The 23,296-nt window shown below is 42.1% G+C and overlaps 1 protein-coding gene across 1 annotated transcript; it reads left to right on the top strand.

The window, feature by feature from the left end:
* Nucleotides 1-14,985: 14,985 nt before the first annotated feature.
* Nucleotides 14,986-16,761, top strand: LOC137314998 (beta-1,3-galactosyl-O-glycosyl-glycoprotein beta-1,6-N-acetylglucosaminyltransferase 3-like). Its single transcript, XM_067979955.1, has 2 exons — nucleotides 14,986-15,363; nucleotides 16,183-16,761. Exons 1-2 carry the CDS (start codon nucleotides 14,986-14,988, stop codon nucleotides 16,708-16,710), a joined length of 906 nt encoding a protein of 301 aa, XP_067836056.1. The 3' UTR covers nucleotides 16,711-16,761.
* The last annotated feature ends 6,535 nt before the right edge of the window (nucleotides 16,762-23,296 follow it).

Raw genomic sequence — 23,296 nt, 5'->3', positions numbered from 1 at the left:
AAACTGAACGTCAGTGAGCAGGTTATTGGTGAGTCAGTGCCGCTTGATAGCACTGTCGACGACCCCTTCCATCACTTTGCATATGATTGAGAGTAGACTGATGGGGCGGTAATTGGCTGGATTGGATTTTTTGTTGCGTTTTGTCGGTGCCGGCCGAGAAAGAGCTTTCGAGCCTAATCCCAATTTCCAGCACTTGGTCCATAACCATGTCGGTTATGGCACTTCAAGTGCATATCCAAGTACTTTTTAAATGAGTTCAGGTTTTCTACCTCGACCACCCTTTTGGAAAGTGAGTTCCACATCCTGACCTCCCACTGGGTGATAAAAATTCTCCTTAGCTCCCATCTCATCCTTCTACCAATTAAGTTACATCTATGCACTCTCATCCCTGGCAACCCTGCTATGGAAATAGCTCCTCCTTATCCACTCTATCTAGGCCCCTCATAATGTTACATACCTGACTTAAATCTCCCCTCAGCCTCCACTGTTCCAAAGAGAACAACCCCTGCCTATCCAATCTTTCCTCACAGCTAAAATTCTTCAGTCCTTGCAACATCCTATTAAATCTCCTCTGTACCGTCTCTCGTACATCTTTCCTGTTATGTGGTGACCAGAACTGCACGCAGTACTGAAGCAATGGGCTCTCCACTGCTTTATACACTTCTAGCATAACCTCCCTGCTATTATATTCTATGCCTCCGCTGATAAAGTAACGTATTCAGTATGCCTTCTTAACCACTAATCTACCTGTCCTGCTACCTTCAGTGATCTGCAGGCATGCACTCCAGGGCCCCTCTGTTCTTCTGCACCTCTCAGTGTTCTCCCTTTTATTGTGTACTCCGTTGCAATGTTTGCCCTGCCCAAATGCATTCCCTCACACTTCTCCAGATGAAATTCTATTTGCTACTTTTCTGCCCACCTGACAAGTCCACTGATATATTCCTGCAGCCTAGAGCTTTCCTCCTCACTAGAATCATAGAATCATAGAAAACTTACAGCATGGAAGGAAGCCATTCGGCCCATCTAGTCTTCGCCGGCTCCATGCAAGGGTAATCCAGCTTGTCCCACTAGCCCGCTCTATCCCCATAGCCCTGCATTTTATTTTCCTTTCATGTACTTACCCAGTTCCCTCTTGAAGGCGATCATTGAATCTGCCTCCGCCACCCCCTCGGGCAGTGCATTCCAGATCCTAACCACTCACTGTGTAAAAAGTTATTCCTCATGTCACCTTTGGTTATTTTGCCAATGACCTTAAATCTATCTCATCTGGTCCTTGACCCTTCCGTCATTGGGAAGAGTTTCACTCTCCCTACTCTGTCTACACCCTTCATGATTTCGAATACCTCTGTCAAATCTCGTCGCAACCATCTCTGTTCCAAGGAGAACAACCCTAGGTTCTCCAGTCTATCCCCATAACAAAAGTCCCTCTTTCCTGGAAACATTCTCGTCAATCTCTTCTGCCTTCACATCTTTCCATCTCTAAGGCCTTCACACCTTTCCTAAAGTGCGGTGCCCAGAACTGGACACAATAGTCCAGTTGTGGCCGACCCAGTGTTTCATAAAGGTTCATCATGACATCCATACTTTTGCACTCTATGCCTCTATTTAGAACGCCCAAGATTCCGTACGCTTTTTAACCTCTTTCTCAACCTGCCCTGCCACCTTCAACGATTTTTCTACATATACCCCCAGATCTCTCTGTTCCTATACCCCTTTTAGAGTTGTGCCCTCTAGTTTATACTGCCTCTCCTCGTTCTTCCTGCTGAAATGCATCAGTTCGCATTTTTCTGCATTAAATTTCATCAACCACGTGTCTGCCCATTCCAACAGCCTGTCTATATCCTCTTGAAGTCTATCACTGTCCTCCTCACTGTTTATACCCTTCCAAGTTTTGTGTCATCTGCACATTTTGAGTTTATGCACTGTACTCGTAAAGTCAAAGTCATTTATACATATCAAGAAAAGTAGTGGTCCCAGCACAGACTCCTGGTGAACACCACAGTACACTTCACTCCAGTCCGAAAAACAACCGTTCATCACTATTCTCTGTTTCCTGGCACTTATCCAATACTCTATCCATGTTGCTACTGCCTCCTTTATTCGATGGGCCGCAATCTTGATGCTCATCTTACCATGCGACACTTTATCAAAAGCCTTTTGGAAGTCCATAGACACCACAGCAACTGCATTGCCCTCGTCTACCCTCTCTTGTAACTCATCAAAAAACTCTGTCAAGTTCGTTAAACACGATTTGTCTTTTACAATCCGTGCTGGCTTTCCCGAATCAATCCACCTCGTCCAAGTGACTGTTAATTCTGCCCCGGATTATCGTTTCTAAAAGTTTCCCCGCCACCGAGATTAAACTGACTGCCCTGCATTTGCTTGGTTCATCCTGACACACATTTTTGAAGAAGGGCGTAGCATTTGCAATTCTCCGCTCCTCTGGCACCACCCCCGTATCTATGGATGTTTGGAAGATTATGGCCAGTCGCTCCGCAATTTCCACCCTCACTTCCCTCAGCAACCGAGGATGCATCCCATCCGGACCGGGTGACTAATCCACTTTAAGTACAATCAGCCTTTCAAATACCACTTCTTTATCATTTTTAGGCACCCTATCTCAACTCTATCTTCCTCCACAGAGAGTCTGGCACTATCAACCACATGGGCAATCTTTGTATCATCTGCAAACTTCCTAATCATAGCCCTTACATTTAAGTCGAAATCTTTAATATATACCACAAAAAGCAAGGGTCCTGGTACAGAGCCCCGTGGAACCCCACTGGAAACAGCCTTCCAGTCACAAAAACACCCGTCGACCATTAGCTTTTGTTTCCTGCCACTGAACCAATTTTGGGTCCAACTTGCCACTTTCCCTTGCATCCCATGGGCTTATACTTTTTTGACCATTCTGCCTTGTGCCTCAGAGATGAGCTCCTGCAAGGTGAATTGAAGAAGTTAAGAGATAAATTAAAAAGCAGGACCTCAAAGGTCGTGATCTCAGGATTACTACCAGTGTCACGTGCCAGTGAACATCGGAACAGGAGAATCGATCGGATGAATGCGTGGCTGCAGGGATGGTGTAGGAGGGAGGGATTTAGATTCCTGTGACATTGGGACTGGTTCTGGGGAAGGTGGGACCTGGATAAGCGGGACCGGGACCAATGTCCTCGCGGGGGTATTTGCTCGTGTTGTTGGGGAAGGTTCAAACTAGAGGGGGGTTGGGCAACTGAGCGGGGTGTCAGAAGGGAGTCAAGTTGAGAGCAGCAAGAGAGGGGAAGACCCAGGGGAAATTTACAATAAAATTGTAGAAACATTTGTTCAAGAACAAGTGAAAGGGAAAAGCGTAGGGCAGCAGAAAGAAAGTATACTTTAGACACTACAGATAATGTGAAAACTAGAAGGTGTAAAGCGATTAATCCAGCATCAAAGCTGAAGGTCAGGCTAGGGTGGGTGGTTCAACTAAGAGTTCTACACACAAATGCAGGGAGTATAAGGACTAAATTAAATGAAATACAGGTTTAAATTCAAATTGGAGGGTATGACATGATCGCTATTACTGAGTCATGGCTGCAGAATGGTCAGGATTGGGAACAATATATACCGGCTTATAAGGTCTACAGGAGAGATAGGGAAAATTGAAGAGGGGGAGGAGTAGCCTTAGTGATAAAGGAGGATATACCGAGAGGTAAGCAGCCAACAGAGACATTATGGGTTGAATTGAGAAACAGGCAAGGATCTCAGACTACAGTGGGTGTTGTGCATAGGACCTCTGGCAGCAGCTCTGAAGTGCTAGATTGTATAAATGCAGAGATTAGGCAAGCGTGTAACAAAGGCAGAGTGGTGTTAATGGGGGCTTTAACCTTCACATAGATCGGGAAAAGCAGACTCGCAACTGTCCGAAAGGTAGTGAATTTCTTGAGTGTGTCCGGGATAGTTTTCGACAGCAGTATGTCCGAAAGGCAACAAGAGGGCAAGCCATACTAGATTTCGTAATGAGTAATGAGTAATGAACCAGATTTAGTTAACAGCTTAAATGTGCGTGAACATCAATCCAATAGCGATCATCACATGATCGAGTTCAAGGCAGTGTTTGAAAGTGAATCAGCTGCTAAGATCCGAGACTTGGGTAAGGCCGACTTCAATGGGATGAGACAGAGACTGTCCACAGTAAACTGGGCAAATCTGTTAATGGGTAAAACGACTGATGATCAGTGGGGAATGTTTAAAGAAACATTTAACGAGATACAGAACTGGTTTATGCCCCTGAGGGGCAAGAACTCGACTTGTCAAAAAAAACAGCCATTGACAACTAAAGAGGTAAGGACATTATAAGACATAAGGAAAGGGCATACAAAAATGCAAAAAATGGCAAAGATCCTGGCGAATGGGCAAGATACAAAGATCAACAAAGGTTCACAAAAACGATAGTGAGGGCTACAAAAAGAGAGTATGAAAATAAACTTGCAAGGGATATCAACACCAATACGAAAAACTTTTATAGTTACATTAGGAAAAAGAGGGTGGTCGGGAGCAGCGTTGGCCCCTTAAAAACTGAAATGGTGAAATGGCGGACATGTTCAATAATTACTTTGCGTCAGCATTTACAGTCGAAAAAGAGGATAGCATACCGGAAATCCCAAGAAAACTAATATTGAATCGGGGAAAGGGACTCAATAAAATTAGCACGAGTAAAACAATATAAATGAAGAAAATAATCGCACTAAACAGTAACAGATACCTAGATGTTTTCCATCCCAGGGTTTTAAAGGAAATAGGTGAGTACATTGCAGATGCCCTAACTATAATCCTTTAAAGTTATCTAGATTTCGGAACCGTCCCTCTAGATTGCAAAATTGCACATGTCACTCCGCTTTTTAAGAAAGGAGAGAAAGGGAAACCAGGGAATAATGCGTCAGTTAGACTGACATCTGTTGTGGGGAAAATGCTGGAGTCCATAATTAAGGATAGGGTGACTGAACACCTTGAGAATTTTCAGTTAATCAGAGAGAGCCAGGTCGTGCCTGATCAATCTGATTGAATTTTTTGAAGAGGTGACTAAAGTAGTGGACAAGGGAATGTCAATGGAAATTATTTACATGGACTTCCAGAAGGCATTTGACAAAGTCTCACATGAGAGACTGTTAGCTAAGAAAGAAGCCTATGGAATCGAGGGAATAGCACGGACTTGGTTTGGAAGTTGGCTGAGCGAAAGGTGACAGAGAGTGGGGATAATGGTTAGGTACTCACATTGGCAGGATGTGACAAATGGTGTCCGGCAGGGATCTATCTTGGGGCCTCAATTATTCAAAATATTTATTAACGACTCAGATGAAGGCATGGAAAGTCTCATAACAGTTCGCCGATGAAACAAAGATTGGTGGTAATGTAAGCAGTGTAAATGAAAACATAAAATTACAAAGCGATATTGATAGATTAGGTGAATGGGCAAAACTGTGGCAAATTGAATTCTATGCACACAAATGTGAGGTCATCAACTTTGGACCAAAAAAGGATAGAACAGGGTACTTTGTAAATGGTAAAAAGTTAAAAACAGTGTATGTCCAAAGGGACTTCGGGGTTCAGGTACACAGATCATTGAAGTGTCATGAACAGGGGCAGAAAATTATTAATAAGGCTAATGGAATGCTGGTCTTTATATCTCGAGGACTAGAGTACAAGGGGGCAGATGTTATGCTGCAGCTATACAAAACCCTGGTTAGACCGCACCTGGAGTACTGTGAGCAGTTCTGAGCACCGCACCTTCGGAAGGACATATTGGCCTTTGAGAGAATGCGGCGGAGGTTTACTAGAATGATACCCGGACTTCAAGGGTTAAGTTACGAGGACAGATTATACAAATTGGGCTTGTATTCTCTGGAGTTTAGAAGGTTAAAGGGTGATCTGATCGATGTTTATAAGACTTTAAGGGGAACAGATAGGGTGGATAGAGATGAACTATTTCCGCTGGTTGGGGAATCTCGGACTCGGGGGCACGGTCTAAAAAATGATGCTCGCTCAATTGTTAATTTTAAATCTAATAGATAGCTTTTTGCCAACCAATGTTATTAAGGGACATGGGCCAAAGGCAGGTATATGGAGTTAGATCACAGATCAGCCATGATCTTATCAAATGGCGGAGCGGCTCGAGGAGCTGAATGGCCCACTCCTGTTCCGATGTTCCTCTGTTTCTATAATTCGAGTCTGTCCTTTTTGGATAACGATTCGTGACTTCCCTCCTACCAGATTAAAATTCGAGCAGTTATTTTTAAAATAAATATCAATGATGGGCCCTCCTACCTGTTGGTAATTTGAGCCGTTACTTTTTATCGAAAGATTAACAATGGACCCTCGTACCTGTTTATAATTTAAGTAGTAACTTTTTATGTATGGATTAGAGATGTGCAATCCAAACTTGATATTTTGAGCAGTTTCTTATATATAGATTCGTGATGGACCCTCCTCCCTGTTGGTTATTCGAATAGATACTTTTAATATAAAGATTAGTGATGGGCCCTCCTCCCTGTTGGTTATTCGAATAGATACTTTTAATATATAGATTAGTGATGGACCCTCCTCCCTGTTGGTTATTCGAATAGATATTTTTAATATATAGATTAGTGATGGGACCTCCTCCCTGTTGGTTATTCGATTAGATACTTTTTTATATAAAGATTAGTGATGGGCCCTCCTCCCTGTTGGTTATTCGAATAGATACTTTTAATATATAGATTAGTGATGGGCCCTCCTCCCTGTTGGTTATTCGAATAGATACTTTTTTATATAAAGATTAGTGATGGGCCCTCCTACCTGTTGGTTATTCGAATAGATACTTTTAGAATAAAGATTAGTGATGGGCCCTCCTACCTTTTGGTTATTCGAATAGATACTTTTTATATAAAGATTAGTGATGGGCCCTCCTACCTGTTGGTTATTCGAATAGATACTTTTAATATATAGATTAGTGATGGGCCCTCCTACCTGTTGGTTATTCGAATAGATACTTTTAATATAAAGATTAGTGATGGGCCCTCCTACCTGTTAGTTATTCGAATAGATACTTTTTATATATAGATTAGTGATGGGAACTCCTACCTGTTGGTTATTCGAATAGATACTTTTTATAGAAAGATTAGTGATGGGCCCTCCTACCTGTTGGTTATTCGAATAGATACTTTTAATATATAGATTAGTGATGGGCCCTCCGACCTGTTGGTTATTCGAATAGATACTTTTTATATAAAGATTAGTGATGGGCCCTCCTACCTGTTGGTTAATCGAATAGATACATTTTATATAAAGATTAGTGATGGGCCCTCCTACCTGTTGGTTATTCGAATAGATACTTTTTATATAAAGATTAGTGATGGGCTCTCCAACCTGTTGGTTATTCGAATAGATACTTTTTATATATAGATTAGTGATGGGCCCTCCTACCTGTTGGTTATTCGAATAGATACTTTTAATATAAAGATTAGTGATGGGCCCTCCTACCTGTTGGTTATTCGAATAGATACTTTTAATATAAAGATTAGTGATGGGCCCTCCTACCTGTTGGTTATTCGAATAGATACTTTTAATATATAGATTAGTGATGGGCCTTCCTACCTGTTGGTTATTCGAATAGATACTTTTTAGATAAAGATTAGTGATGGGCCCTCCTACCTGTTGGTGAATCGAATAGATACTTTTTATATAAAGATTAGTGATGGGCCCTCCTACCTGTTGGTTAATCGAATAGATACTTTTTATATAAAGATTAGTGATGGGCCCTCCTTCCTGTAGGTTATTCGAATAGATACTTTTAATATAAAGATTAGTGATGGGCCCTCCTACCTGTTGGTTATTCGAATAGATACTTTTAATATAAAGATTAGTGATGGGAGCTCCTACCTGTTGGTTATTCGAATAGATAGTTTTCATATAAAGATTAGTGATGGGCCCTCCTACCTGTTGGTTATTCGAATAGATACTTTTAATATATAGATTAGTGATGGACCCTCCTACCTGTTGGTTATTCGAATAGATACTTTTAATATAAAGATTAGTGATGGGCCCTCCTACCTGTTGGTTATTCGAATAGATAGTTTTCATATAAAGATTAGTGATGGGCCCTCCTACCTGTTGGTTATTCGAATAGATACTTTTAATATATAGATTAGTGATGGGCCCTCCGACCTGTTGGTTATTCGAATAGATACTTTTAATATAAAGATTAGTGATGGGCCCTCCTACCTGTTGGTTATTCGAATGGATACATTTGATATAAAGATTAGTGATGGGCCCTCATACCTGTTGGTTATTCGAATAGATACTTTTAATATATAGATTAGTGATGGGAACTCCTACCTGTTGGTTATTCGAATAGATACTTTTAATGTAAAGATTAGTGATGGGAACTCCTACCTGTTGGTTATTCGAATAGATACTTTTAATATATAGATTAGTGATGGACCCTCCTACCTGTTGGTTATTCGAATAGATACTTTTTATATAAAGATTAGTGATGGGCCCTCCTACCTGTTGGTTATTCGAATAGATACTTTTTTATATAAAGATTAGTGATGGGCCCTCCTACCTGTTGGTTATTCGAATAGATACTTTTTATATATAGATTAGTGATGGACCCTCCTACCTGTTGGTTATTTGAATAGATATTTTTTTTATATAAAGATTAGTGATGGTCCTCCTACCTGTTGGTAATTGGAGTACTTCCTTTTTATTTCAAGAATATTTTCCTTTCTTTCCCATTTTCCTCATCGGAGTAAATATTTTTTTTATAATGATTAGTGATGGGCCCTCCTACCTGCAGGTTAGTAAAATAGTTACTGTTTATATATAGATTAGTGATGGACCCTCTTACCTGGAATTCATTAAAACACTTACATTTTATATGAAGATTAGAGATGGACCCTCCGACGTAGAAGTAATTCGAACACTTACATTTTGTATAAATATTAGTGATGGGCCCTCCAAACCGTAGGTAACTCGAATGCTTAATTTTGTATAAATATTAGTGATGGACTCTCCCACCTGTTTGTAATTTGAATAGATACTTTATAAATAAAGATTAATGATGGAGCCTCCCAACAATTTGTAATTACATAAATTTAAAACAGAAATAGACAGTTTCCTAGAATTAAAGGGAATTCGGGGTGACGGGGAGCGGGCAGGAAATTGGACATGAGTTTAGATTTGAGGTTAGGATCAGATCAGCCATGATCTTATTGAATGGCGGAGCAGGCTCGATTGGCCTACTCCTGCTCCTATTCGTTATGTTCTTATGTTCTTATAATTCGAGTACTTACTTTTTATATAAAGCTAAGTAATGGACCCTCCGACCTGTTGGTTATTTCAGAGGTTACTTTTTATATAAAGGTCAGTGATAGGCCGTCCTACCTTTTGCTAATATAATAATTACTTTTTTATATAAAGATTAATGATGGGCCCTTCTACCTGTTAGAAATTTAAATAGTTAATTACACAAGACCAGTGACCAGGATCCTTTTATCTGTGAAGGAGATCGCTTCTCTCCTGTGGTCGGTTTGCAACTAACACATTTCTGAGGTCAATTTATCTCAAAAGGCAACAACCCCTCCTTGTTTTATTCGTTGAGTGAGTTTGATAGATAAACGCCTCATTAACATGAACTTATTTCACCAAAAACAGAAGCTCCTGCTCTATTCTCCCAGCTAATTCACATCCTTTTCCAACTGACCGAAACTGACATTGTGGTGTGAATCAGTAATTAATTATTTTAATTAATCGGTGTAAACATTTTTGTCGATCTTTCTCCGATCCTGTGACTGGATCGCGTTCGGGCGGGCCTCGTGTAACCAGAGGCTGATTGTCCAGGTGCTCGGCAGAGAGCGATGATCCACCAGTGCGAATGTATTAACCCTTTACTAAGCTGAGCTACGTGTTCAGTGTGAACTGCTGGTCCCGCCTTTGATTAGTTCAATAACAAAAACACTGGGCACAGAAAGGTTGATTGAGTGTTACAGTAAAAATCCGCAAGAAGGTACAAGGACAGGTTCCAATCCCTGTCTGTCTGAACTGCAATTTTTAAAGAAGGAAGGAGGCGCAACTTGGGCAGGATGGGGTTAATCCCCAAAGTCCGTGTTCCTGCTTTCTGTCCGACAGCCGCTCTTAAATTGTGCCCGTGTGGAGACTGGTGGGGACCAGGAGTGGGTTTAGCCCTGAAATGTCCGGTGTAAAATCGACTCGCCCTGAGATCGCACACTCACAGAATAGTCGCATCCCCGGCGCTGGAGAACACATCAGACCGCGGGAAATAGGCTTCAGAGAGAAAGGTGAACGGGAGGAATGAAAGAATAAAACATGGAACAGAAGCTGAGAATCGACATGAACTTACCTTAAACCTGCAATGATTTTCTGCCACTTTATTTCCGTGCAGATTTTGAAGGTTATATCCGTGTTATTTCATCACAACTAATCAGATAAACTTTCCTTTTTTTCAATTTGGCAAGTCACAAATTGGGAATTTGATCTGATCCTTGTTGTGAGATTCAGAGCGATATTTGATCTGATCCTTGTTATTTGAGATTCAGAGCGATATTTGATCTAACCCTTGTTATATGAGATTCAGAGCGATATTCCCTTTTTCTCTCTAATTTCCCCTTTGTTTTTTGACCAGAATTAGGGATTTGCTCGGGCCGGAGACAGATCCTCATGCGACGGCCCCAAACTTCACCAATATTTATTTTGAAGTGAACTCTCCTGCCACAGACCTTCCCTTTTGTCCTTTACTCTTCTCCCCAATCTTTCCCTGGCACTGGACTTGCTGAAAATCTTGAACTCTTTTCATATCTTCTAGTTCTGACGAAATACCTTCGACCTGAAACGTTAACCACAGACGCTGCCTGACTTGCTGAGCTTCTCCAGTATTTTCTGGTTTTATTTCAGATTTCCATCATCCACAGTATTTTGCTTTTGAGCACGTGTTCAGATAAGTCTTCAGGTAAGTCTTTGTTTGTACGGATGGGGGGCATGGGGAGCACGGTGACATAGGTTGGCATGGGTTGGCACGGGGCATAGGTTGGTATGGGTTGGCACGGGAAATAGGTTGGTACGAGGGTCGTCAGTAATGGGGGGACAGATCTGGCGTCAGATCGGCGAGGGGTGGGGGTGTCTGGATCGGGGAATATCGCGGGTGTCCGCGATCGTTGGTGGGGTTGGGGGGGCGGAATCTTGGTTCAGTGCCGGGTTCCGTGATTGGGGTCGGGGGTCCGCGATCGTTGCAGGCGGATGGACATTGGGTTCGGGGGTCCGCGATCGGCGATCGGCGCTCGGCTTGTTCGGTTGAATAGAAAACTCTCAGCTTAAATCACCGATGGATGGAAACAAGCAAGAAGGAGAAGGTCTGTGGCGGGAGAGTTGTAGCCGGAAAGAGGGTGTCTGTGGCGGGAGAGTTCAAGCAGGAAAGAGAAGAACAGTGGACTTTCAAAGGGATTTAGGGGTTCAGGTGCACAGAACATTGATTGTCATGAACATGTGCAGAAAATAGTTAACAAGGCTAATGGAATGCTGACCTTTATATCTAGAGGACTGGAGTACAAGGGGGCAGAAATTATGGTGCAGCTATACAAAACCCTGGTTAGACCGCATCTGGAGTACTGTGAGCAGTTCTGGGCACCGAACCTTCGAAAGGACATATTGGCCTTGGAGGGAGTGCTGTGCAGGTTTACTGGAATGATACCCGGACTTCAAGGGTTAAGATACGAGGAGAGATTACACAAATTGGAGTTGTATTCTCCAGAGTTTCGAAGGTTAAGGGATGATCGGATCGAAGTTTATAAGATATTGAGGGGAACAGATCGGCTGGATAGTGAGAAACCATTTCTGCTGGTTAGGGATTCGAGGGGGCGCAGTCCAAAAATTAGAGCCAGACCTTTCTGGAGTGAGATTAGAAAACACTTCTACACACAAAGGGTGGTAAAAGTTAGAGACTCTCTTCCGCAAACGGCAATTGATGCTGGCTCAATTACTAATTTTAAATCTGAGATAGATAGCTTTTTGGCAACCAAAGATATAAAGGGATATGGGCCAAAGGCAGGTATATGGAGTGAGATCAGGGAACAGCCATGATCTTATCAAATGGCGGAGTGGGCTCGAGGGGCTGAATGGCTTCGTCCTGTTCCAATGTTCCTATGTATGAGGCGGGTGAGTTCCAGCAGGAAAGAGAAGGTCTGTGGCGGGAGAGTTCACTCGAAGACAAATATTGGGGAAGTTTGGGGCCGACGCTTGAACCTCTGTCTCCGGCCCGAGTAAATACTTAATCTGGGTCAAAACACAAAGGAGAAATGAGAGAGTGAAATGAAATATCGCAATACATCCCTCGGAATTACCATCACAATCTGTCCTCAAACATTGTCTCTTTTCGGACACTCCCATCCCGTGATTACTCTGTGATAGCCAAGCTGAAAAAGAGGAAAATTCAATCTTTATACCGACTCTTGTGCAGGAATGAGCTTTTCTGCATTTAACAATGTGACGGGTGTATCTAATGAAGATTTACAGTGATAAATGTAACTTTGGAATGTCAGTGATCTTTCCCCCAGTGGCTGAGGCGATTGATGCTCAGGGATAGTTTAATTCACCGGTTAAATGGTTAATGTCCTCACCGACAGAAACAGCTCAGCTCACTGACAAGACACCGGCTCTTGGGCCCTGTGTTGAAAGTGCAAACATCAGGAAATCGCTTGGACTTTTAGCGAACAATGTCCCAGATGGAAATGTAACAATTTCTTTCGAACCATGTGTCTGTTTTACTGAACTTCCCTGGAACAAGAAGAGAGAAAGTAAAATTGAGAATAAACTTTGTTCACAGTAGAAGCAGCAGCGAATTGTCAAATCGGTTCGATATGATTTCGTCAGAGAGGCCGCTCCCTGTCCTGAAACAACTGAGGAATGTTTTAGTTGAAATCCATCCTGAGGTGCGGCAGCTGCTTTCACACAGAGAGTGAGCTCTGAATCTCATAAAACAAGGCTCAGGTCAAATTCCAAACTTGGGACTTGCCAAAATAAACAAGGACATTCTGCCTGACTGGTTGTAAGGAAATAAAATGAAATAACCTGCAAAATCCACAGGGTAATAAAGAAACTGACAATCATTGCCGAACCGAGACAAGGTTCATGCAATTTCTAAGCTTCAGTTCCGTGTTTTATTCTTTCATTCCTCGCGTTCTCCTTTCTCTCTGAAGCCTATTTCCCGCGGTCTGATGTGTTCTCCAGCGCCGAGGATGCGACAATTCTGTAAGTGTGCGATCTCAGGGGGGAGCCCATTTTACACCGGACATTTCAGGGATGAACCCACTCCTGATCCCCACCAGTCTCCCCACGGACACATTTTAAGAGCGGCTCCAGCACAGAAAGCAGGAACACGGATTTTGGGGATTTAGCCAGTCCTGATCCAGTGACGCCTCCTCCCGACTTCAGAATTTGCAGTTCAGACAGACAGGGAATGGAACCCTGTCCTGTAACTCCGTACGCTACTGATGTCGCCCTGGACTCTCGGAGGGGCAGTACTGAGGGAGCGCTGTACGATGCGTGATGCCGTGTTTCAAATGAGAGTCTACCCTCTCAGGTCGAAGTTTGTTATTCCACTGCCCCGGTGTACCGGCCAATATTTGTGCCTCAATCAACATCACTGAAACAGGTTATCCGGTCATTATCACATTGGTGTTCGTGGGATCTTGCTGTACACAAAAGCAACTGCCGCGTTTCCAACATTACAACTGTGACGACACTGGCCGTAAAGCCTCTTGGGACATCCTGAGGTTATGAAAGGCGCTGTGTGAATGTTCGTCTTTCTTTTTTTTTTCTCGTCCACGTTTGACGCGATGCTCTCTTGTTCTGGACTCTGTTATCGCTTTCCTGGTCCTTTCCGTTTAAGTTCTTGAATCTTTCATGAGACCCGCCCGAGCCTTCTCCCTTCTTTCAGTAAAAGTTTACGGAAAAGCCTAAGTTACGAAAAAGGCAATAGAGAATGTGGAAATTGTACACCGACTGACAGCGGTTACACGAGGGAGAAACCGATTACAGGGACTTTTGTGAAGTGAAAATTGAATCTCTACGACAAGAAATTGAGACGCTAAATGCCTCCAAACGGTACACCGACTGACAGCGGTTACACGAGGGAGAAACCTATTACAGGGACTTTTGTGAAGCGAAGATTGAATCTCTGCGACAAGAAATTGAGACGCTAAGTGCCACAAAGCGCAAAGAGCGGAGAGAGTGAGCGAGTGACTGATTGAGAGAGTGAGGGAAGGTGCAAGGTCTGACCGATCACAAAGGCACACTGGAAGGGGGACAAGACACCAGGAGCAGGTGCGACCTGTCCAACAGAGCTGACAGCTGAAACCCAATGAAGCCACGGTAGCTGTTGTCATCCCCGAGCATCCGATTTGAATTCATTGGTGCCTGAAAATTCGGTGCCAAATTTATCCAAATTCCTGGAACAAAGTGCCTCCTTGTCAAGAGCACAATTCCTCAAAGTTTATATTTGCATAAGAATTATATCTGGAAATCGGATCACAGATTTACATTTTAAATACTCGTGAAAGGGCAATGATGATATTAGCATGTTGTTCCTTCAGGCGGGCGGTACTGATGTCAACCCTGTGCGGACTCGCTGTGACTTTTCTTGGTGGATATTTTTCCCGGAGAGGAAATCTGTTGGTAAACTATTGGAAACCAGTTAAACTAAAACCAGGTTATGTTGAGCGAAATGCATCTCTCAATAAGTCAGAAATGAACTCGAGTTGCTGGAAGATAATTAGCGGTGACCCGGAATCCGTTGAAAAAGCTCTAATCAATTCGATTACAATCGCAAACAAACACAAAGTCTTCACTGAAATCGATTACTTAACAATGACCCGAGACTGCGATTCTTTTGTTAGACACCGCAAATACAACACATTCTCCTCAAGCACCGAGGAACGCGATTTCCCTCTGGCCTATTCTATGGTAATCTATGAAAAGATCGAGATGTTTGAGAGGCTCTTAAGAAGCATTTACGCTCCTCAGAATGTGTACTGCGTCCACGTGGACAGGAAGTCTCCAAAACAGTTTCACTCGGCCGTCCAGGCCATCGCCTCTTGTTTCAGTAATGTCTTCGTTGCCAGTAAATTAGAGACGGTGACGTACGCGTCATGGTCCAGGGTTCAGGCTGATCTGAATTGCATGGAAGAGCTGCTGAGGAGCTCAGTCCCGTGGAGATATCTCATCAATGTGTGTGGACAAGACTTTCCAACGAAAACCAACCGAGAGATGGTCAACAGTCTCATTGCCATGAACGGCTCAAATGTGATAGATTCGGACCGTCCACCGGGATACAAACAGGTAAATGCGCCAGCTTCATGTCTGCTCAGCCGCCAAAGGGGGCAGTGGAAGCGGTTATATGTAATCAAAAGGAACTGAATGGATATCTGAAGGAGTGGATGATTGGAACTTGCTCATCATCAAATTGCAGTTACACCACACGTCACCTGAATCACAAGAGGTGTGACATTACCCCCTGCCGGTGGTCTCACATCTCCCGCTTCACTTCATTGGAGAGTCAAGCGCTGACTTGAAACTCGAGTTAGGCTGCCTCATGCCCCACATCTTATGTTTGAAATCATTCGGTTTGGGCACGAGAATAGAAGGATAACTTCAGAGGAACATAGCAACATAGGAACATGTAGAATAATAGAAGGATAACTTCCTATTTACCGTATTGGGCCCTCTTCCCAGGGAACTGGCAGATGATCATTTGCTGTTAAATACATTGTTTTCAAAGCCTTGACACACTTTTCTTTCAGATGCGATTGTTGATTGGCTTATTTTATTTCACGTGTCTAAATTCCATACTTGTGGGTGACCAGAGCAATTCTAAATAACCAATCTGACCTAATTAGCTGACATTTCCTGTATCATTTCCCTTCAATCGGCCATTAGTAGCTGTGCAGTGAGCCTCCACCTTATCATTTCTGCTAGATTTCCTCTTTTGAGCTGCTCTATGTATCAGAATTTTATATGCAAAATTTATACAAGCAAAAAAAACATTATCTAAAGTCTAAATTTATCATTAATCGATACCGCTGTTAGTTATGTTACGGTAGAAATAAAATAGGATGACGTTGGAAAATGAGAAATGATTGCTCTTTTCTTGACTTTCAGAGACGATGGAAGTTTCATTATGATATCCGTGGAACTGTGGTTTTAACAGATCGAGAGAAGAGCCCCCCTCCCATACGGAGCCCCATGTTTGTGGGGGCCGCATACATTATGGTCACCAGAGAATTTGTGAGTAATTTATTTGTGAACTCGGAAATCCAGGCGTTTTTCAAGTGGTCGGAGGACACCTACAGCCCCGATGAACACATCTGGGCGACCCTGCAGAGAATGCCCGAGGTACCCGGCTCCATTCCAGACACTCCCAGGCACCGTAGGGGTGACCCACCAATCCTTACTCGAGCAGTGAAGTGGTCTTTTGAGGCTGGTGATGTTGAGAAAGGTGCCTTATATCCGCCTTGTACAGGAAGGTACCGCCATCAAGTCTGTGTTTATGCTTCTGCAGATCTGCACTGGATCGTCCAACAGAAACCCTTGTTCGCCAACAAGTTTGACCCTGAAGTGGACAACACAGCTGTACAATGTATGGAGGAATATGTCCGACATCGACCGATTCACGGAACAGGAAGTTAACAGTGAATGGGGAGATATAGGTCCCAGGCAGAAGACAGGGCTGTAACAGCGAATCGATAAGTATTTCTGATGAAGCAATGTGCTGAATAATAATGGGGGGATCTGTTACACATAAACAAAAATAAATAACAGGGGATCTATCGTTAGCTCAAAGAGAATCATTGTAATCAATATAACCATGACAGCGGATGTATCATTAATTCCAACGAGAGCATAGTAACTAATTGGACTGTAATAGTGGTTGCATCAATCGTTCAAACTGGAACATTGTAAATAATGGGATTGTTCTCGTGGTTGCATCAATGGCTCAAATTGAAAAATTTTAACAAATGGGACTGTAATCGTGGCTGCAACCATCGTTCAAACTGGAACATTGTAACTAATAGGACGACAATAGTGACTGCATCAATCGTTCAAACTGGAACATTGAAACCAAAAGGACTACAACAGTGACTGCATCAATCGTTCAAACTGGAACTTTGTAACTAATAGGACTACAATAGTGACTGCATCAATCGTTCAAACTGGAACATTGTAACGAATAGGACTACAACAGTGACTGCATCAATCGTTCAAACTGGAACATTGTAACGAATAGGACTACAATAGTGACTGCATCAATCGTTCAAACTGGAACATTGTAACTAATGGGACTGTCATCGTGTCTGCATCAATCGTTCAAACTGGAACTTTGCCATGAATAGGACTGCGTGGATGTCGCTTTGCCTGTGTGTAAATGAGGATCAGGCAGAGTTGTTGTGGATTGAAGCAGCTGTGGAGGTGAAACACGTGTTACAGTGAAAGTCTGCAGCCTACAGGTTAATTATTTGCAACATCACAGACTTTTACTGCCCAGAAGGAAGACATTCGGCCCATCGTACCACTGAAGGATATTTGCCTGTACAAGGAAATAATTTCTCTCCACCCACCCTATCCACTCCCTTTAACCTTTTGAAATACAAGACAAATTATGAAACCTACCTCCCTAACAATTTCTAATCCAAGTGCAAAGGCTGCCTCCAATTCCATGCGCTCTAATTGTTGCCAATTATTTTTGTGAGGAACCTTATCAAATGTTTTCTGGAACTCCACATCGATAAATTCCGTAGATACCATTTTGTGTACTTTATAAGTGAGCTCCTCAAACAATTAAATTAGATCAGTCAGACCTGTGTTACCTTTAAAAAAGCCATGCTGGTTCTCTCTGTTCAGTTCATATTTGCTCAAATGCTCTCTCACTCTATCCTTAATGACAGATTCTAGTAACTCCCCCTCAACCGATGTTAAACTGACAGGCATATAATTACCTGGTTTCACTGTCTCACCCATCTTAATTTTCCCGTCTGATGGCACAATTCCCAAATGAAGAGAGCTTTGAAAGATTACAACTAACGCAGCTGCAATTCCCACCCCTACTTCTTCTAAATCCCTTTGGTGGAAACCATCAGCTTCTGGAGATTTATCTATCCTGAGTCCCATCATTTTCTCCATTTATCATTATGAATAAAGTAGTTTCCTCCCTTTGATTTATTTTTAGTTTCCCTCATATCACTGGTATTTTGTCCTCTTCCTCTACTGCGAAAATGGATGCAATGTGTTTGTTGAATAAATCCGCTATTCCCTTGTAAGCTTTTACCGAATCACATCAGTCTGCCTTTAATGGACCCATCTCTTTTTCAGCTACTTTCTTGCTCCTAATATATTTTTACTACTAGCCGTTAGATTACTTGCATGTTTTGTTTCGTATTCCCTTTCTGCAGCTCTTAATATTTTCTTTGTGCCCCTTGGTTGTTTTCTATATTTTCCCAGTCCCCTGAATTACCGCTTTTTTTGCATTTGTGTGAGTCACTTCCTTCAGCTTTATATTGAGTCTTACCTCACGTGTTGACTATGGTTGCTTGACAGTCCAAGTGGAATTTTTGCTCTTTAGATAAATGTTTTTGTTATGTTCAGCTATGTCCCAGCCACAAAATTATGGACGGACTGAATCCAACAAATTACCTCCCCACCAGCCACCTCACAATCATTAGCAAAGTGATGGATGGACTCATCAATAGCGCCATCAAGCAACATTCACTCAGCAATAACCTCCTCACCCACACTCATTTCGGGTGGTGTTTCAATCCTCGTCCGACTTTACACAATTACAAGAGTTAAATGCCAAAGTGATAGCGGTAACTCCTCTTGGCAACACGGAGGCATTTGCCTCGGTTTGGCACCAAGGAGCCCTCGCATCCTGAGGTCACTGCGGGTCAAAGCGTAAACCTCCCGGAGCTGGAAACATTGGATTTCGGTGATGATGACGGATTCTGTATTTTGTTGAAAAGTCTCGACCTCTAACTTTTTGATCATAACCGTGTCACAAACAAGAATTACATTTGAATACGACGTACAACAGTAGAATTTTAGCGTTTGACTTTGCATTTGGAAGTTTTATTCTATGAAATGGCGCTGCTTCCAGGAAGTTATTTTGTTTAAAAAAAACAATCCTTTCTTACCTGATCCAACTTGGACACAACAACTTTTCAATAACCTCGAATTACTGCACAAATAAACGGCGATGCGTCCATTCCGGTAAAACGAAAGATAATAATAGAGCTTACTATATTCCAGGTCCTTACCTTGTGCTGTGGATCTTGATACCAGTTCAAGTTCCAGGGTAAGTTAGTGTTGTGAGTTCTGCACATCAATGAACACACCTTGGGTAAACATCATTTCCTCATCACAGGCATAAACACGATTGATGAGTACAATCCCTCACTGTCCTGTTCTCCAGAGCAGAGCTCGATCTGAATCAAACACAGTCGCATTTACTCTGAATTGTTCTGATGAATTATTGATCTTTTAACAAAGGTCATTAATTCGCTGTGTGGGAACAGTCATTAAATTTCCCCCAGCTCTTCCATCTCTGGTTCAGAAGACCACGGAGAGAACCTGCGTTCTGTTGACGATATCAGTTCCGTGTACTCATTTTGATTTTATTGATCACCATAATATTTCTTTATTATCGGAACGTAAAGATAGCAAGGGGCATAGATAGCTGTATGTTTATTGGGTTCAAAAAGCAAAGGGAAGGGCACGGTGAACTCTCACCGCATGCTGTGAGTTTATTGGGACCAAACAGCAGCGGGAAGGACACAGTGAACTCTCACAGATTGATGAGAGTTTATTTGCATCAAACAGCAGAGGGAAGGACACAGTGAACGCTCATAGATTGTTGTGAGTTTCTTGGGATCAAACAGCAGAGGGAAGGACACAGTGAACTCTCAGTGGTTAATGTTAGTTTATTTGGATCAAACTGCAAAGGGAAGGTGACAGTGAACTCTCATAGATTGCTGTGAGTTTATTGGGATCAAAGAGCAGACGGAAAGACACAGTGAACTTATTGAGTTGAAACTTTAAATGTTTGGAATTATCTTCCCTTTCGAACATTGGCTGTTTGTTTATCCCGATTCCAACTCCGTATAAATTAACTGTATTCTGATCCCGGCTCTATTAACCTCAGTATCAGGTCTTTTGTGACGCCAATCTATTCCTTATTGCCCTGAATTTATACAATTGCAACAGGGCAATGATTGTAGTGTCCGTCAGACAGTCTCCAGTTAATGAGTCACAGTTTCGGCCTTTTGATCAGGATGTTCACACAAATGAGTATCTGGCTCCAGGATTCACTTCCAAGAAATGAAACAACAAATGTTTGTGGCAAACAAGTGACATTTCTGCTTCATTGGCCTTTTTGAATTTGAGTTGTTGTGCTGTAAACTCACCTTTTCATTTAATCTTTAGATTCTAGTAGTTGTCCTGTAAATTCACCTTTTCATTCAATCTTTAGATTCTATCCGTTGTCCTGTAAATTCACCTTTTCATTTAATCTTTAGATTCTATCTGTTGTCCTGCAAATTCACCTTTTCATTTAATCTTTTGATTCTAATTGTTGTCCTGCTAATTCAGCTTTTCATTTAATCTTTAGATTCAAGTTCTACTGCAAATTCATCTTTGAATCTAAACTTTAAATTCTGGTTGTTGTGCTGTGAATTCACCTTTTCAGTTAATCTTTCAATTGTCCTGTAAATTCACTTGTTCAATTATTCCTTAAATTCTTGATGTTGTCCTGTAAATATACCTTTTCATTGGACCTTTCAATTCTAACTGTTGTTCTGTATATTCAACTTTTCATTCAATCTTTAAATACTATTTGTTCGCCTGTCATTCAAATTTTCATTTACTTTTTAAACTCTAGATGTTATCCTGTAAATTCACCTTTTCATTTAATCATTAATCGTTAGATGTTATCCTGTAAATTCTCCTTTTCATTTAATCATTAATCTTTAGATGTTGTCCTGCAAATTCACGTTTTCATTTAATCATTAATCTTTAGATGTTGTCCTGTAAATTCTGCTTTAATTTAATCATTAATCTTTAGATGTTATCCTGTAAATTCACCTTTTCATTTAATCATTAATCTTTAGATTGTTGTCCTGTAAATTCTGCTTTAATTTAATCATTAATCTTTAGATGTTATCCTGTAAATTCTCCTTTTCATTTAATCATTAATCTTTAGATGTTGTCCTGTAAATTCACCTTTTCACTTAGTCTTTAAATTCTAGATGTTATCCTGTAAATTCACATTTTCATTTCATCATTAATCTTCAGATGTTGTCCTGGAAAATTACCTTTTCGTTTAATCTTTAAATTCTAGTTGTTGTCCTGTAAATTCACCTTTTTGCTGGCCAGTTTTAACATCATCTGTTTAATCTCCAGCAGAAATAATCATGAATCGCTGATGGAATGAGAAATGCAGAGAATGAAAGCCGAATAAACATGGGTTAGGTTTAGGGTTCGGGTAATATTTCCAGCATTTTGAAACTGATGAAGAAGCTTTGTTTGGGCCAATGTGTTTCTTTTGACTCATCCCTGACTTCCTCAAGCAGCTGCTGTTCAATGAATGATGATGCAGCTGAGTGATATTTATATTTTTAGGCGGTAGACTTCAGCTGCCTGGCGTTTAATGATGCTTTAATGTGTAAATTGAGTGGCAGTTTAATCATATAATCATAGAAAGTTACTGCAGAGAAGGAATACATTCTGCCCATCGTGTCTGTGCCGGCCGCAAAAGAGCGATCTTGCTTCATCCCACTCTCCAGAACTTGCTCTGTCCCCACATCAAGTGCACATCCAAGGACTTTTTTAATGCGTTGAGGGTTTCTGCCTCTCCCATCCTTTCAGGCAGTGAGTTCCAGACCCTCACCACGCTCTGGGTGAAAAGATTCTTCTCAACTCCCGTCTAATCCTTCTACCATTTATTTTAAATCGTTGCCCTCTGGTCACTGACCCGTCTACTATGGGAAATAGGTCCTTCCGATCCACTCTATCCAGACCCATCATTATTTTACATACCTCAATTAAATATCCCATCAGCCTCATTTGTTCCAACGAAAACAACCCAGCCTATCCAATCTTTTCCCATAGCTAAAATTCTCCTGTCCTGACAATATCCTCGTCAATCTCCTCTGTACCCTCTCTATTGCAAACACATATTTCCTGTATTGTGGTGACCAGAACTGTACGCAGGACTCATTGGGTTAAGCATTATTTTATACAGTTCTAGCATAAACTCCCTCATCTGATATTCTCCGCCTCGGCTAATAAAGGAAAGTTTCCCGTATGCCTTTTAAATCACTTTCTCTGCGTATCCTGCTACCTTCAGGGATCTGTGGACATGCACTCCAAGCTCCCTTTGTTCCTCCACACCTCATCAGTATCCTCCCATTTATTGTGTTCTTCCTTGCCTTGTTAACCCTCCCCAATTACATTCACTCACACTTCTCTGGGCTGAATTCCATTTGCCACTTTTCTACCCACCTGACCAGTCCATTGATATCTTCCTGCAGTCCACAGCTTTCCTCCTCACTATCACCCACACGGCCAATTTTTGAAGCTAAAGCGTCACAGCGACCCTGACTTGCTGTGATAGGGAATTACATTCCGCTCACTTAAACATATGACACTCCAACCGCAAACAACCTGCAACGAGCCTCCTCCAACCTCAATCTGTCCCTTCTCCTCAATCTGACCCCTACTCCTCAATCCAGTCCCTTCTCCCCAATCTGACACCTTCTCCCCACTCTGATCACTTCTCCGCAATCTGATCTATTTCCCTCAACCTGACCCGTTCGTCCCAATCTGTCCACTTCTCCTCAGTCTGATACCTTCAACTCAATCTGACCCCTTCTCCACAATCTGACCCCTTCTCCACAATCTGACACATTCTCCTCTATCTGGCCCCTTCTCCCCAATCTGACCACTTCTCCGCAATCTGATCTCTTTTCCTCAATCTGACCCGTTCTTCCCAATCTGTCCCCTTCTTCTCTATCTGACCCCTTCACCTCAATCTGACCTCTACCCGACACAGATCAGGATGCTCAGCACTTCTCTTATTGTTACTGGCTGAGAGCCGTTTGCCTCTTCAGGCTCACGATAGGTCTGAGTGGGGGTTGTTGTCAGGTTTGGCAGGCTGGCGAGGTTAATCGCCTTCTTCCATCTTTGAACATCCAAGGCGGCGTTTCTGAGGTCCAGACCTGACAAA

The sequence above is a fragment of the Heptranchias perlo genome, unplaced genomic scaffold, assembly GCF_035084215.1.
Source record: "Heptranchias perlo isolate sHepPer1 unplaced genomic scaffold, sHepPer1.hap1 HAP1_SCAFFOLD_53, whole genome shotgun sequence".
Taxonomy (NCBI): domain Eukaryota; kingdom Metazoa; phylum Chordata; class Chondrichthyes; order Hexanchiformes; family Hexanchidae; genus Heptranchias; species Heptranchias perlo.
Note: the sequence above shows the minus strand (reverse complement) of the source record. Positions and strands in the feature narration are given on the sequence as shown.

Coding starts and splice junctions, on each gene's coding strand:
- LOC137314998 (XM_067979955.1), top strand. CDS start 14,986: ATGGTAATCTATGAAAAGATCGAGATGTTTGAGAGGCTCTTAAGAAGC. Junction 15,364..16,182: donor GTCCACCGGGATACAAACAG/GTAAATGCGCCA, acceptor CTTGACTTTCAG/AGACGATGGAAGTTTCATTA.